This window comes from Cervus canadensis, chromosome 13 (assembly GCF_019320065.1).
Source record: "Cervus canadensis isolate Bull #8, Minnesota chromosome 13, ASM1932006v1, whole genome shotgun sequence".
Lineage (NCBI taxonomy): Eukaryota > Metazoa > Chordata > Mammalia > Artiodactyla > Cervidae > Cervus > Cervus canadensis.
This window is the reverse complement of record NC_057398.1, coordinates 40,462,357-40,475,527: the sequence shown is the minus strand read 5'-3', so window position 1 is coordinate 40,475,527 and position 13,171 is coordinate 40,462,357. Positions and strand designations below refer to the sequence as shown.

At 35.7% G+C, this 13,171-nt stretch overlaps 1 protein-coding gene across 16 annotated transcripts in view; it reads left to right on the top strand.

Annotated features, from left to right (window-relative positions):
* PRRC2C (proline rich coiled-coil 2C) overlaps positions 1-13,171 on the top strand; it is a 94,741-nt gene that overhangs the window by 24,992 nt on the left and 56,578 nt on the right. For 12 of the 16 annotated variants that reach the window (XM_043486381.1, XM_043486374.1, XM_043486371.1 and 9 more), the window contains exons 2-9: positions 1,695-1,860; positions 2,765-2,942; positions 4,280-4,389; positions 5,484-5,609; positions 7,299-7,519; positions 10,321-10,403; positions 11,034-11,167; positions 11,248-11,335. In XM_043486381.1, the coding sequence (XP_043342316.1) occupies positions 1,749-1,860; positions 2,765-2,942; positions 4,280-4,389; positions 5,484-5,609; positions 7,299-7,519; positions 10,321-10,403; positions 11,034-11,167; positions 11,248-11,335 (1,052 nt within the window). In that variant the 5' untranslated portion in view covers positions 1,695-1,748. The remainder of the gene's footprint in view (positions 1-1,694; positions 1,861-2,764; positions 2,943-4,279; positions 4,390-5,483; positions 5,610-7,298; positions 7,520-10,320; positions 10,404-11,033; positions 11,168-11,247; positions 11,336-13,171) is intronic. The other 4 variants (XM_043486382.1, XM_043486375.1, XM_043486369.1 and 1 more) reach the window with 2 other exon arrangements.

Below are 13,171 nucleotides of genomic sequence, written 5' to 3'. Positions count from 1 at the left end.
AATTGCCATCCAATGAGGGTGAAAGAAGTTGTTGGCAGTTTTTATTTTACACCAGTTACCTTATTTTCATCTGAAGAAAGATCCCTTTGAATCTTAACTTTGTCATCTAGTGAATATGCACTGTCCTCTTTTTGTCCTTGGAGAGGAATATTTTTCCTGTATATCTTTGTCCATGTTATTGGTAAAAATGTGTCAACAAGAGAGATTCTCTGAGTATAGCTGTCTTCACACTGTCATCATTAGCACCCTTGGGATAAAATTAATTATATACATCCTTCCATCTATGATTGCAAGCGATCTATATGTTAATGTAGTTCTTCTGGTTGCAGGTGAGTGGTTTACACAATTTATTTCAAAGAAAGATGCTCTACTGTAAATGTATACTTGGAGAGGTTATAGGAGGCAGCATGGTATAAACTGACTGGCCCAGAAGCCGTAATTTCAAAGCCAGTCTCGTTTACCTATGAACATCAGTTTCCTCATCTGTAAAACCAGAATACTAACTATATCATAACATTTTTCGTCTAAAATGAGATAATAGATGTGAAGATTATGGATAAACTTCTTGGAACTACATAAATACTGTATGTTAGTTGATATGAATGTAAAATCATACCTCTGGATGTGATGCTTATTCTGTAATTGACAAATGTAAAACCAATACATGAAAGGATCTTTATGATGATAGGGTCTACTCAGGCATTCCTTGACTTTGAATGCTTTTTGCATTATATCCTGTTCTGTATTGTCTTTAGCGCCCATGCTTTTAGCTATTATTGGTTTCTTGTTAGATTCACTACCTCCTGCCCTACTTCTGCCCTCAAAACAAATAAAGCAAACTCACACAAAAAAACAATTCCTAAGATTGATAATGTATCCCTTATTAAATTGAAGAGAAATAGTATGAGAGCTAATCTGTATCTCCTCCCCTGTGTATTATTAGGCTAGTTTTTAATTAAGGTATATTAATTCCAAAGATGAACATTCTCTTTTATATGAATGTTCATTAAAATACTGTTTACTTCTCATATATACAGAGACTTTTGACAGGTGTACACTATTTCTTGAACACTACTTTTTTCTTTCACTACTCTGTAGTGAAATAGAATATTGTTTTTATGTATGAGGGAGTGTTCTACCCTTTGCAGAATGCAGAGAAAATAGAATGTTCTTTCTATTCTAGATTGTTAAACAAATAGATTCTTCTTAGACACATATTGCCTGAAAACACAGGCATGCAGTTTATAAGAAAAGGATGTTATCCTTCTGTCATGTTTGGATTCCATATGTGTAAGCTGATCATGCCAGTCATCTCAGTCCTATTAAGTTAAATAATATTTGTTTATTAAATAGAAAGACAGTCTCCATCAATTAACTGTAGTTCAACTGTTCATCTCAGTATGGATTAAAACCCTTATTCTTTACAGAATAGTTAAGTGGTTACAAACCATAAATAATATACTCACCAAGCACATGGCAGTTTATTTTGATTAACTTTGTCTCATGTTGGCTGTTGGACTTTTACAGTATTAAACAGGCTCATGAAATTATTATTAATGTGAGCTATTAAAGATTGATTTAACTTCTCTTTTTTATTTTTCAGAATTTCTGTGAACATTTGAATTTACTAAATTTTTAGTAAACTAATTCTAAAATGTTCCTTCTTATTTCTCTTTCTTCTGTTAATCTTACAGACTGATTTTAAGGGGTGTGGCAGAAGGTTCTAGACTCGATGAGTTTCCACCGAAATGTCGGAGAAGTCAGGCCAGAGCACAAAAGCAAAGGATGGGAAAAAGTATGCGACACTCAGTTTATTTAATACTTACAAGGGTAAATCATTAGAAACTCAGAAAACCACGGGTGAGTAAAATCAAGAGGCTTTTATGTTTTTTGTAATTTTCATGGCTTCATTGTATTACTATAAGTGACACACTGGAGCTATTGCTGTTAGGATCTAGGCAAACCTGTGTTAAAGCAGCTGTGTTTGCATTGGGCTTTCTATGTACATACACATCTTTGAGGGGCTATGAAGTTTTAAAAGTTAAAATTGTATAAATGTATTAAAATATGTTTATTTCTTTCCAGTTTGTTGTCAGCAGAAAATAAGTTAAACTATATGGTTCCAAAAGGGAGACTTGGTTAATGAGATTAATAGGTATAAAGCTAAAATTATTTCAATCAAGTAGTTGATGTACAGTGTTTGTTAATTTGTGCTGTATAGCAAAGTGATTCAGTTATACATATATATATACACTTTTTTAATATTCTTTTTCCATTATGGTTTATCACAGTATATTGAATACAGTAGGACTTTGTTTATCCATTCTATATATACTAGTTTGCATTTGCTGATCCCGAACTCCCATTTCACCTCCTTCCCCCACTTCCCCTGGGCAACCACAGGTCTGTCCTATATGTTTGTGAGTTTGTTTTGTATCATATTTATTGTTTCATGTATGAAGTTTTGAGTTTAAAATCAATTCCTTGGAAAAAAGTACAAAACAGCACTGTCAGTGTTTTCTTTTTTGTAGTTTATAGAGTTAGTTCACTGTTAGAATTTTTCAAGCATCTGTTCAGTAACTTGATAGTTAATTTGAATACAACTTCTACCTTGGGTTATGTTGCAGGTTTGTGGCTTAGTTTAAAATTTTTTTTCTTAAAATATTAGAAAATAGTAATTCAAGATTCCATTAATTCCTATTGTCTTTTATGTTGTTTTAAGAATAAAATAGTTACTAAGAAAGTTGATGTTACTGATCTTTAGTTGCAGCTCGCCATGGATTACAGAGTCTTGGAAAAGTTGGTATTTCTCGGCGTATGCCTCCACCTGCTAACCTCCCAAGTCTCAAAGCAGAAAACAAAGGCAATGATCCTAATGTGAACATTGTACCTAAAGACGGCACAGGATGGGCATCAAAACAAGAGCAACACGAAGAAGAAAAGTAAGTCAGAGTCTACTGAAAAATTAAATTGTTCCCCATTCTTTATGTTTGAGTCCCTTCTATGTGCTAGGTGTTAGGCTATGTGTATTACATGTATCATGCCCTTTAAAATGTTTTATGTATAGTCAACTCTTGTGTAATTTTTACTGTGAGTGGGTTTAGTGGCAGTATTTTCAGGTGTCAGGGTAGAACAGATGACAGAAATACTGATCACAACTTTCCTTTTATCGTACACTGTGTTAGGCTCCCTCCTATTCCTCACCAAATCAGGCATTCTCTTTCTATGATTTAAGAGTTGATTCTGTTAAATAATTTCCACAAAGCTTAAGAGTTTCTGTCTGCCTCATTCATTGAAACTACCTAATATACATCATAGGTAATCAAGTAATACTATTTGAGTGCATAAAGAATTAACAAGAAAACTGGCATGGAATTAGTAATGTCCTTCTTAATCATAATTCATTCAATAAATATTTAGTATTCTGTGTCAAGAATTATTCAGGGCTCTTGGTTTATTGAACAACCAAGCCAAGTAGTGGTAATTTTTAAAAATAAGACTAGAAAATGAAGTACTTGATACTTTTTGTCTATAACTATTACTAAAGCTCTGTATTCTGGGGAGCTTTATATGATAAATGCTACTACTTGGGTGAAACTTATCAAAGGCTTATTGTTCTCTACTTCTTAGTTAATAGAATTATTTTGTAGTAGCAAGTCAGTTTTAGGTCTGAGTATACCAGAAATATATTGCATTTCTTAAGTCTGTTAACTATTTTATTTTTAAGCCTTAACTCATTGCAAGGATTGAATGAAACTGTAGACCCTTGTAAAACACCTTTTACTCGTGGGGACACATCAGGCAGGTTGCTATGACTTCTTTTGATTAACAGTAATATGTAGTGGTGAACCTGTTGACTGCTGAATGGAGAGCTTGCTTATTAGCCTTAGCTCCTGGCTAATCTCACCAATCCAGACTGTATGTATGCCTATAATGTTATTTCTAATTATAAATGTTTACTTCTTCAAAAGTAATTTTTGGTAGCTATATTCAATAATGAGTGCTTCTATTTTGTCTCTCTCTTCCTTCCCTCTTCCCTTCCTTTCCTTCCAAAATTAAAAACAAAGCTGTCATCTCCTTGGGCTATTCAAGGGTAGAAATAAAAGAGGACAAAAATAGCTGTACTTCATTTAAAGGAATGTTGCAGAGGGAAAGCATGGGGGGGTGCATCTGAGTAGATATGTAGCCAAAATCATTTGTATACAGATTTAGCTTAAATGTAATATTTATTTTGTTTAAACATATGATATCTGAAATAATGGATTCATATTTTTTTAAGAGCACCAGAAGTTCCACCAGCACAACCAAAACCTGGGGTTGCAGCTCCCCCAGAAGTAGCACCTGCTCCCAAATCATGGGCCAGTAACAAGCAAGGTGGGCAAGGAGATGGTAAGTAGACGTTAGCTGGGGAAGCTGGTTAGGCTTGATAGTTACTGAACAGCCATACAGAAGATAAGGGACAAATTATACTGTTTTGGCAGGGGCAATGAACACTGTCAAAAGATATTATTAGACCCTTAAAAAAAAGGATCCTTTAAAAAAAAATCTCTTGGGCTAGTTAACATTCAGTGTTAAGACCTATGTATGACCAGTAATAGGAATCAAAGAAGTAGTCTTTAAGATACCCCAATCCCCACATTACTCTATCTTTACCCTCTGTAACCAGACAAAATCTTGTGCCTTCAGCTCTGAGTCAGAAAATACCCAGACATTAATGTTGATTGCTGTAAACCATATTAATCTCCATCCGTGCCCTTCAACCTTTTCTGTTTCAAACATGCTACTCACAGTTTCCACGGTAGAGTAGATCTAGGAGAATAGCCATCAAGCACAGTAGCTGTAACACTTCCCTCCCTGCTAGGAATGATGGACTCCCCAACAAAATTTAATTTTCCCACTTGCAAACATGTCTGTAAAACATTATATAGAGAAACTCATCTAGGCCCTCAAGCTAATAAAGTCAGTTCTTTTAGTTTATGCAAGTATAAAATAAATAGGCAGGCAGATAGATGGACAAATGAGTGAATAGTGAGGTGCCACCAGTATCTCAGCAGTTAGTTAAACAAAAACATCTTAACCTCACCATATTTGTAGTGTTGATTCATAAATTCTGTTTTAGTAATGTTGTTTGAACTGATTCTTAGTGTTATTTATTAGCAAAGAAATTTAACTTGTGTTGAAAATGAAAGGAGTCATAATAAAAGAGAAACAGAAGTGAAACTCTCCTCGTTTGCCACACCAATTTTATTGAGTCTGCCAGAATGATGTCTGGCAGATTCCTTTCTCAGATTTTTTCTTCTCCTCATGGCTGTTCATTAACTTTCCAAGGGATTCTAATTCTAGATAAATTGAAAATTTTATGGATATGAACAGTCACCATTGCAGTGTGGAATAAATTACCAAAAAAAGGAGAGAGCTCTATCCTGGGAGGATTTTTGAATTATCTTCAGTATTATATGTATTTTTTTTTTTTTAATCTGTAGGAATCCAGGTGAATAGTCATTTTCAACAAGAATTTCCCAGCCTACAGGCAGCTGGGGATCAGGAAAAAAAAGAAAAAGAAGCAAATGATGACAACTATGGACCTGGACCCAGTTTACGCCCACCAAGTAAGAATATTTTCTCTTAATAAAAATATGGAGTGAGATTATATTTGTGTTCTACCTCAATATAACCTGCCTGCTGCTGTTGTATGTAGTTTGAAAAGGCAGACAGTAACTATAGTTGATTGCCACTCAGGTATGGTTTTTACATGAACAGCATTAACTTTGAGAACTTGTTGGAAGTATATGTCTTGGCCCTCACACCCAAGCTACTAAATCAAAAGTTAGCATTTTAACAAAATGACTAGGGAACTTACGTCAGTATTTGGTTATTTTTACAATAGTAAAAATTTATAGCAAACTTCCCCAATATGCGAATGTTTATGTATAAATTATATCCATTCATTTGCTTTCTGCTAATATTCAGGGATCCCTTGCTTTCTGAATTCAAACTGAGGAACTAATCAGTTTGGATAGTAAGAGATACTTGTATTATGTGCATTATAAAGCAGAAACTAAAAATAGAAATGTAAAATCTTTTGAGAGATTTTTAAATGTCTTATTAGGTTATGTTGGATTCATAGTGTTGTTACCAGATATCTCAAAGGACCCTGGGCCCTGTACAGGGTATTACTCTTTACAGTAATAGTTACAAATCCATGTTTTTTTATAACCTGATACATTTTGTATTTCTTTGGTTCATTTCTTGTCAGGTCTGAGTAGATGATCTTTTTTTTTTAATTATTGTTACATGGTTGATGAGTTTATATTAGGAGCAGAGTGTCAGCTCCACAATTTTCTTGTTTAGTTTCTTGTCACCAGTTATCTGTTGCTGAGTAATGTATTTGGCAGCTTAAGGTGACAAACTGAACTGGACATTTCAAACAGCTCTGAGGGTTAGGAATCTGGCAGCCACTTAGCTGGGGGTTCTGCCTCAGGTTTTGTTGGTTCTCTCTCATCAGAGTTACAGTGAAGCCCTCATCTGATGCTGACTTGACTAGGGCTGGTGTGTCAAGCTCTCGTGGCTCATTTGTGTGTGAGCAACTCACAGCATGACTTCCTCAGAAAAAATAAGGAGGGACAGACAAATATCTCTCACCCAAGATGGAAACCCCTAGGCTTTCATAGCCTGTTTCCAGAGAAGACCGCCAACACATCTGTCTTACTGTGCAGGTTACACAGACCGATCCTGGCACACAGTTGAGAGGGGACTACACGGGGTGTGAATAGGAGGAGATAGGGACCACTTGAACCAAACACGTTTTCCTTGTAAAACCGATTATCTGTTTTATTTGATTACGTGTGGTTGAATCAGGTTACACAGGCACTAAATCTGTGCACTTGGGCACATGTAATAGGAAGTAATAGAAAATGAATCATGTGTCACTATCAGTCCTTTTGGGTTATAGAACTCCTTTCCCTCAGGACTGCTCTCGTATAACTGTAATTTTAATCTCTGTATCAAAAACTGGTGAAGCTTGATAGGGAATTCCTAATATTTTCTTCCCCAACCCCAGTGTTTGCTTCTGGAGGTACCCTCTGAAGTATATCCACTCTATTTTGGAAGCCACTGCTCTGACTACCTAAACACCTTCTATGCTTACTTGATTTCTAGTACAGACTAGATTAGACTTTACTATTCCTTCACTGTGCTTACTTGCTTAAATATTCTTGAAATATGCCTCACTTAGTTTCACTCTGTTCCATTTTGAGATTTCCTTTGTTTTCTTATTTTCCTGTCTCTCTTCATACTAGATGTTGCTTGTTGGAGAGATGGTGGTAAATCTGCTAGTTCATCTTTAACATCTGACCAAGATGAAAAGCCTGGCCAGGATGAAAGCACAGCTGGAACATCAGAGCAAAGTGATATCCTCAAAGTGGTGGAAAAGAGGATAGCTTGTGGTCCTCCACAGGCTAAACTGAATGGACAACAGCCTGCCCTTGCTTCCCAGTACAGAGCTATGATGCCTCCTTATGTGAGTGTTGTTGAATCCGCAAGAGGTTAAGAGGTTTTTGATCTGGATTCCAAGGAAAGAATTGGGATGGGAAAAGTTTAGGTCTTTATTTTCATTAACATCTAACTAAAAATTAACATTTCCTTTGATTATGAATTTAGGAATCAATCATAGCAGTACCTGAGTTTTACCCTTAATAGGCATCATAGATATTTTCATATAACATTGCATTGTTTTAAGATACTGCAAATATTTTTTATACTCAGCATAACTTCAAAATAGTTATTAGTGTTACTTACTGAAGCATGCATGTTACTGTATCAAAATTTTTTTTTTTATAATATCATGGTGACAATTTTAGTATAATTAATTTCTTAGTAATCCTGTGTCTTCAATTATGCATTTAAAAACATTTTTATGAGACGAGGTCCATAGGATTTATCAGACTGCTAAAGGGGTTGTTCATGGCACAAAAAAAGGTTAATACCTGCTTTAATTCTAAAGTTTTTATTAATATACCTTTAAGTGTTTTTAAAATCTTTTTATGATGAAATATTTTTAATATTCAAAAACAGAAACGATTAAAAGAAAGCATGAACTTTCTTCCTCCCATATCTGCCATACATCCTCAACAGTTATCAATTTGTGGTACATCTTGTTTCACTTATATTTCTCACCACCTAGGATTACTAAACAAGTCCTAGGTATATCATTTCATCCATATATATTTTAGGTTAGATTTTAAAAGAGAAAGACTAGGGGGAAACTCACAGTGCCATTATCACACCTAAAAAAAAAATTACTCTTTAAATACTAAGGCAGTGTTCCAGTTTCCCTGATTATCTCTTAATTATGATCCAGATACCACCTATTCTTGAGATTGGTTGATATTTTTCTTAGCAATTTTGTTATCTATGGGTACTTCTTTTCCTCCATTTCTTATTTTCTTTGGAGCGTATCTATTACAGTTTGTTACCCTATGGAGTTTCTCATAGTCTGGATTTTGCTGATTCTGTCCTTGTAGTTTCATTTAATATATATTTCTGAGGGGACTTCCCGGCAGTTCAGTGGTTCCACACTCCCAGTGCAGGGGGCACAGGTTTGATCTCTAGTCAGCGAATTAGATTCCACATGCCACACATTGCACCCCCACCTCAAAAAAAAAGAACCTAAGAATGGCAGGGGAAATTTAATTTTTAAAGTGTATATTAGTAATTATACTTCTGACCCCCATATTGCTTGTAAATTTGATGCCCTCTTTTTGTTTGCTCTTAGTCTGCTGTGAAATTACATGGTGAGTTACATGTGTTCAAGTAAATAAATTTACATTTTATTTAACCATTCTAAAATAGAGGGAAATAAATTGTTAATACAATTGCTTGTTGAATATTTTCGTTAAAAATTGGGGTGTATGATAAGATCAGTCTTAAATGCTAACCTGACCTTGAATAATGATTTGTATCCAAATACTTGTCTCCTGATGTTTTTCAAGTTGTGCTTCCAAGGACCCCTGAATTTCCAGATGTGGGGGTGGGATAAGGGAAGGTAAGAGGGAAGACCAAGTGATCTTTGTTACCAATTTCATCAATGAATTTATTCAAATAAAGGGTTTCACTAAACAAAAATTTTAAAAAATATTATATATTGAGAACTTACAGTTGTGTCTACAGTGTTTTTGAGGCAAATTCCTAAATTTTAAACATTTAACACCACCCAAATTAATATCTATGCCTAAGTAATCAGCAGAAAGATCTAATGCAACTTAACCAATACCATTTGCCTCCAATTATCTGTTTGCAAATTTCAGTGTGAAAGTGGGATGGAACCAAAAATTCTCTGGAGTATTCTCCAAACACAAAGCTTCCCCAGTTGAGTTTCAGCTGTTGCTTATCTTAATTAACTTTTGCTCCAACCCTGCTTAGAAATTTTTTCTTTACATAGCACAATCATACAAACATAGCTTCTCTTCAAGTATGAAGTAATTTCCTCATCTAATGGTGTTTTTGTTTTTAAAGAAAAACTACTCTATTTCAGGATCTAAATTATGTATTTAAGGTAATGCTATTTCATTTTTTTAAAACATAATTTAACCTGGGTATAAGCAGAGTAAATAACCAAGCACTGCTTGACATTTCTTCCCTTATAAATCATAAAATAGTTCCTTGGAATTACTAGTTGTCTTCATAATCTATCTTACAAATTCTCCTAAAGTCAGATTCACAGAGCTAAGTTCTCATGAAGAGCATCATCTTTGGGCCTTTGTATGTAACTACTATCTGTGTAATAACTTGACTCAGAATCCACTTATGCCCTACCCAGAAAATCTCTCAACTAGCTGCCTGCCCACTTCCTCCCTCACCTTTCTTGGGTTATGGGCTATCCTTGTATCTGAACTGAGTTCTTTACCAACAAATCTGCTCTCCATTAATCTACTCTTGCGTTAGGATGAGGTTTCACATTGTATCCTTTCACATCCTTAAACTTGGTTAAGAAAATTGAAGTTTCCTGAAGTGCATGCATGTTGTGTTTGTTATATTTTCAATTCAGTGCACAGTTATTTTTATGTAACTTTGTTAATGAGGTAACAGGAGTTCTTAATATGATGTGTCCTAATTCTTACATCTTTGTAATGACTTGGTAGAGGCAGTAGTTTTATAAATGGCTTGTTATTGACAGTGAATAATCTATACCAGTAGATAAAATTTGGTATTCACAGTGCTATTTATTTTAATCATTTCTATTTATTATAATTTCAGGCTTGGGGTAACCTTTTTTTAATAACTTAGTAGCTAAATTTACCAGTTTTTCTTTCCTTTATACAGATGTTTCAGCAGTATCCTCGGATGGCCTATCCTCCTCTACATGGTCCCATGAGATTTCCACCTTCTTTATCTGAAACAAACAAGTAAGACTATTAAATGATTAAAGTTTGCAGGGTATAAAGATTTTCAGGAGGTTGAGTAGATTGTGGGGATTTATTATTCTGTCCTCAGGGTACATTTGTCATCAACAAGGAATTGGTTAGCTTTCGTCAAGATAGAACAAAAATACTTTATTCTTCTAAAACATTAAATCACTTGACATAAAATTCTGAAAACTAAAAACTGTGGCCCCAGAAATAGATGGCACTTGCTTACTCCTCCTTCCTTCCATGACATTGATAAAACCCCCTTTTTTTCCCTTAATTGTAAGCCTTGAGCATCCTCCTGAATGATGATTTTCCTTCAAGTTCTTTATTTTGAGATGAGTAGTACTCTTAGCCATGTAGACTTCTAATGTATATTTGTTTTATTTTAAATGCTTGAAAATTTTACTGTTAAATATCTGCATAAGAAATATCATTATGTATTGTCTTAAATTTGTGTGTTAATCTTACAGTCTCTTCATGTTGATGCAGAATACTTTGTATATCACTGTGTAGAAAGTTTACTAATGTTGAATTGAAATTAACTAAATCCCAAGCTTTTAATATTTTCCTAATTTAGTATCATTAAAACTTGGTATCCTTTTTCTCTCATAACCTGTCCCTGCTTAGAGGCCTTCGAGGAAGAGGCCCACCTCCTTCATGGGCCTCTGAGCCTGAACGTCCCTCCATCCTTAGTGCATCAGAACTAAAGGAGCTTGATAAATTTGATAACCTAGATGCTGAAGCTGATGAAGGTTGGGCAGGTAGGAGACAAGATTAATAAAGCACTTTTAGATTTTATACACTTTGAAACAGTCAGTCTGAATTCTCCTTAATTTAATAGGTGCTCAGATGGAAGTAGATTATACAGAACAGCTGAATTTCAGTGATGATGATGAGCAAGGAAGTAGTAGTCCTAAAGAAAACAGCAGGTAAGTTGTGATATCTGTTACTAATAATAGTGTGAATTTGTTAATGTAACATGGACCATTTATTTAATTTTATTTTTGCCTGCACTGGGTCTTTGTTGCTGCTCACAGGCTTTCTCTAGTCATGCACAGGCTTCTCTTTATGGTGGCTTCTTCTGTTGCGGAGCACAGGCTCTGGAGAGTGCGGGCTTCAGTAGTTGTGGCCTATGGACTTAGTTGCCTCTTGGCATGTGGAGTCTTCCTGGACCAGGGAGTTCAGGAAGTGAGTCCATGTCCCCTGCAGTGGCAGTTGGATTCTTAGCCACTGGACCACCAGGGAAGTCCCACGTAAGCCATTTATGCAAAGAGTTTTCATTAATAGTTATTTCCTCCCTGCTTATAGAATTTCTTCATTCTACTCCGAGGATTTTTATTGAGTGGGAAGTTGATTGATGAGCCAAATTTTCAAAGTATGAATAATCAAGGAATTAAGGGTCTGATATTTCTAAAGAAAATACTTATTTTTTAAAAAGAAGCTGTTTATATGGCTGAGTCCCTACCCCATTCACAACGTTATCACAACGTTGTGAATTGGCTATGAAGCCTGTATGCAGGTCAGGAAGCAACAGTTAGAACTGGACATGGAACAACAGACTGGTTCCAAATAGGAAAAGGAGTAAGTCAAGGCTGTATATTGTCACCCTGCTTATTTAACTTATATGCAGAGTACATCATGAGAAACGCTGGGCTGGAAGAAGCACAAGCTGGAATCAAGATTGCCGGGAGAAATATCAATAACCTCAGATATGCAGATGACACCACCCTCATGGCAGAAAGTGAAGAACTAAAGAGCCTCTTGATGAAAGTGAAAGAGGAGAGTGAAAAAGTTGGCTTAAAGCTTAACATTCAGAAAACTAAGATCGTGGCATCTGGTCCCATCACCTCATTGGAAATAGATGGGGAGACAGTGGAAACAGTGTCAGACTTTATTTTTGGGGGCTCCAAAATCACTGCAGATGGTGACTGCAGCCATGAAACTAAAAGACACTTCTTAGAAGGAAAGTTACAACCAACCTAGATAGCATATTAAAAAGCAGAGACATTACTTTGCCAACAAAGGTCCGTCTAGTCAAGGCTATGGTTTTTCCGGTGGTCGTGTATGGATGTGAGAGTTGGATTGTGAAGAAAGCTGAGTGCTGAAAAATTGAGGCTTTTGAACTGTGGTGTTGGAGAAGACTCTTGAGAGTCCCTTGGACTGCAAGGAGATCCAACCAGTCCATCCTAAAGGAGATCAGTCCTGGGTGTTGATTGGAAGGACTGATGCTGAAGCTGAAACTCCAATGCTTTGGCCACCTCATGTGAAGAGTTGACCCGTTGGAAAAGACCCTGATGCTGGAAGGGATTGGGGGCAGGAGGAGAAGGGGATGACAGAGGATGAGATGCCTGGATGTCATCACCGACTCGATGGGCATGAGTTTGAGTAAACTCTGGGAGTTGGTGATGGACAGGGAGGCCTGGCGTGCTGCGATTCATGGGGTCGCAAAGAGTCAGACACAACTGAGCAACTGAACTGAATACAAAATAAAAAAGTTAAAAACTACATAGATGCTTGTCATCTAATGGAGATACTTTGAGAGACAGTATCAGGGATCATTTGAAACTTGTTCCTTGCTTGACCTGATCCATATTTATAAAATTGGAGAAAAATTACTTGGATTAGAACAGCTGCTTCAAGTCTTTTTTTTTTTTTTTTAACTTAGCAAGCCAAGGAGCAATAAGTTCTTGGGAAATGGGAGCTTTTCCTCGGTTTTTTTTTTTTTTTTTTTAACATGGGGCAGTGAGGTCAGGAATATGTGGGTC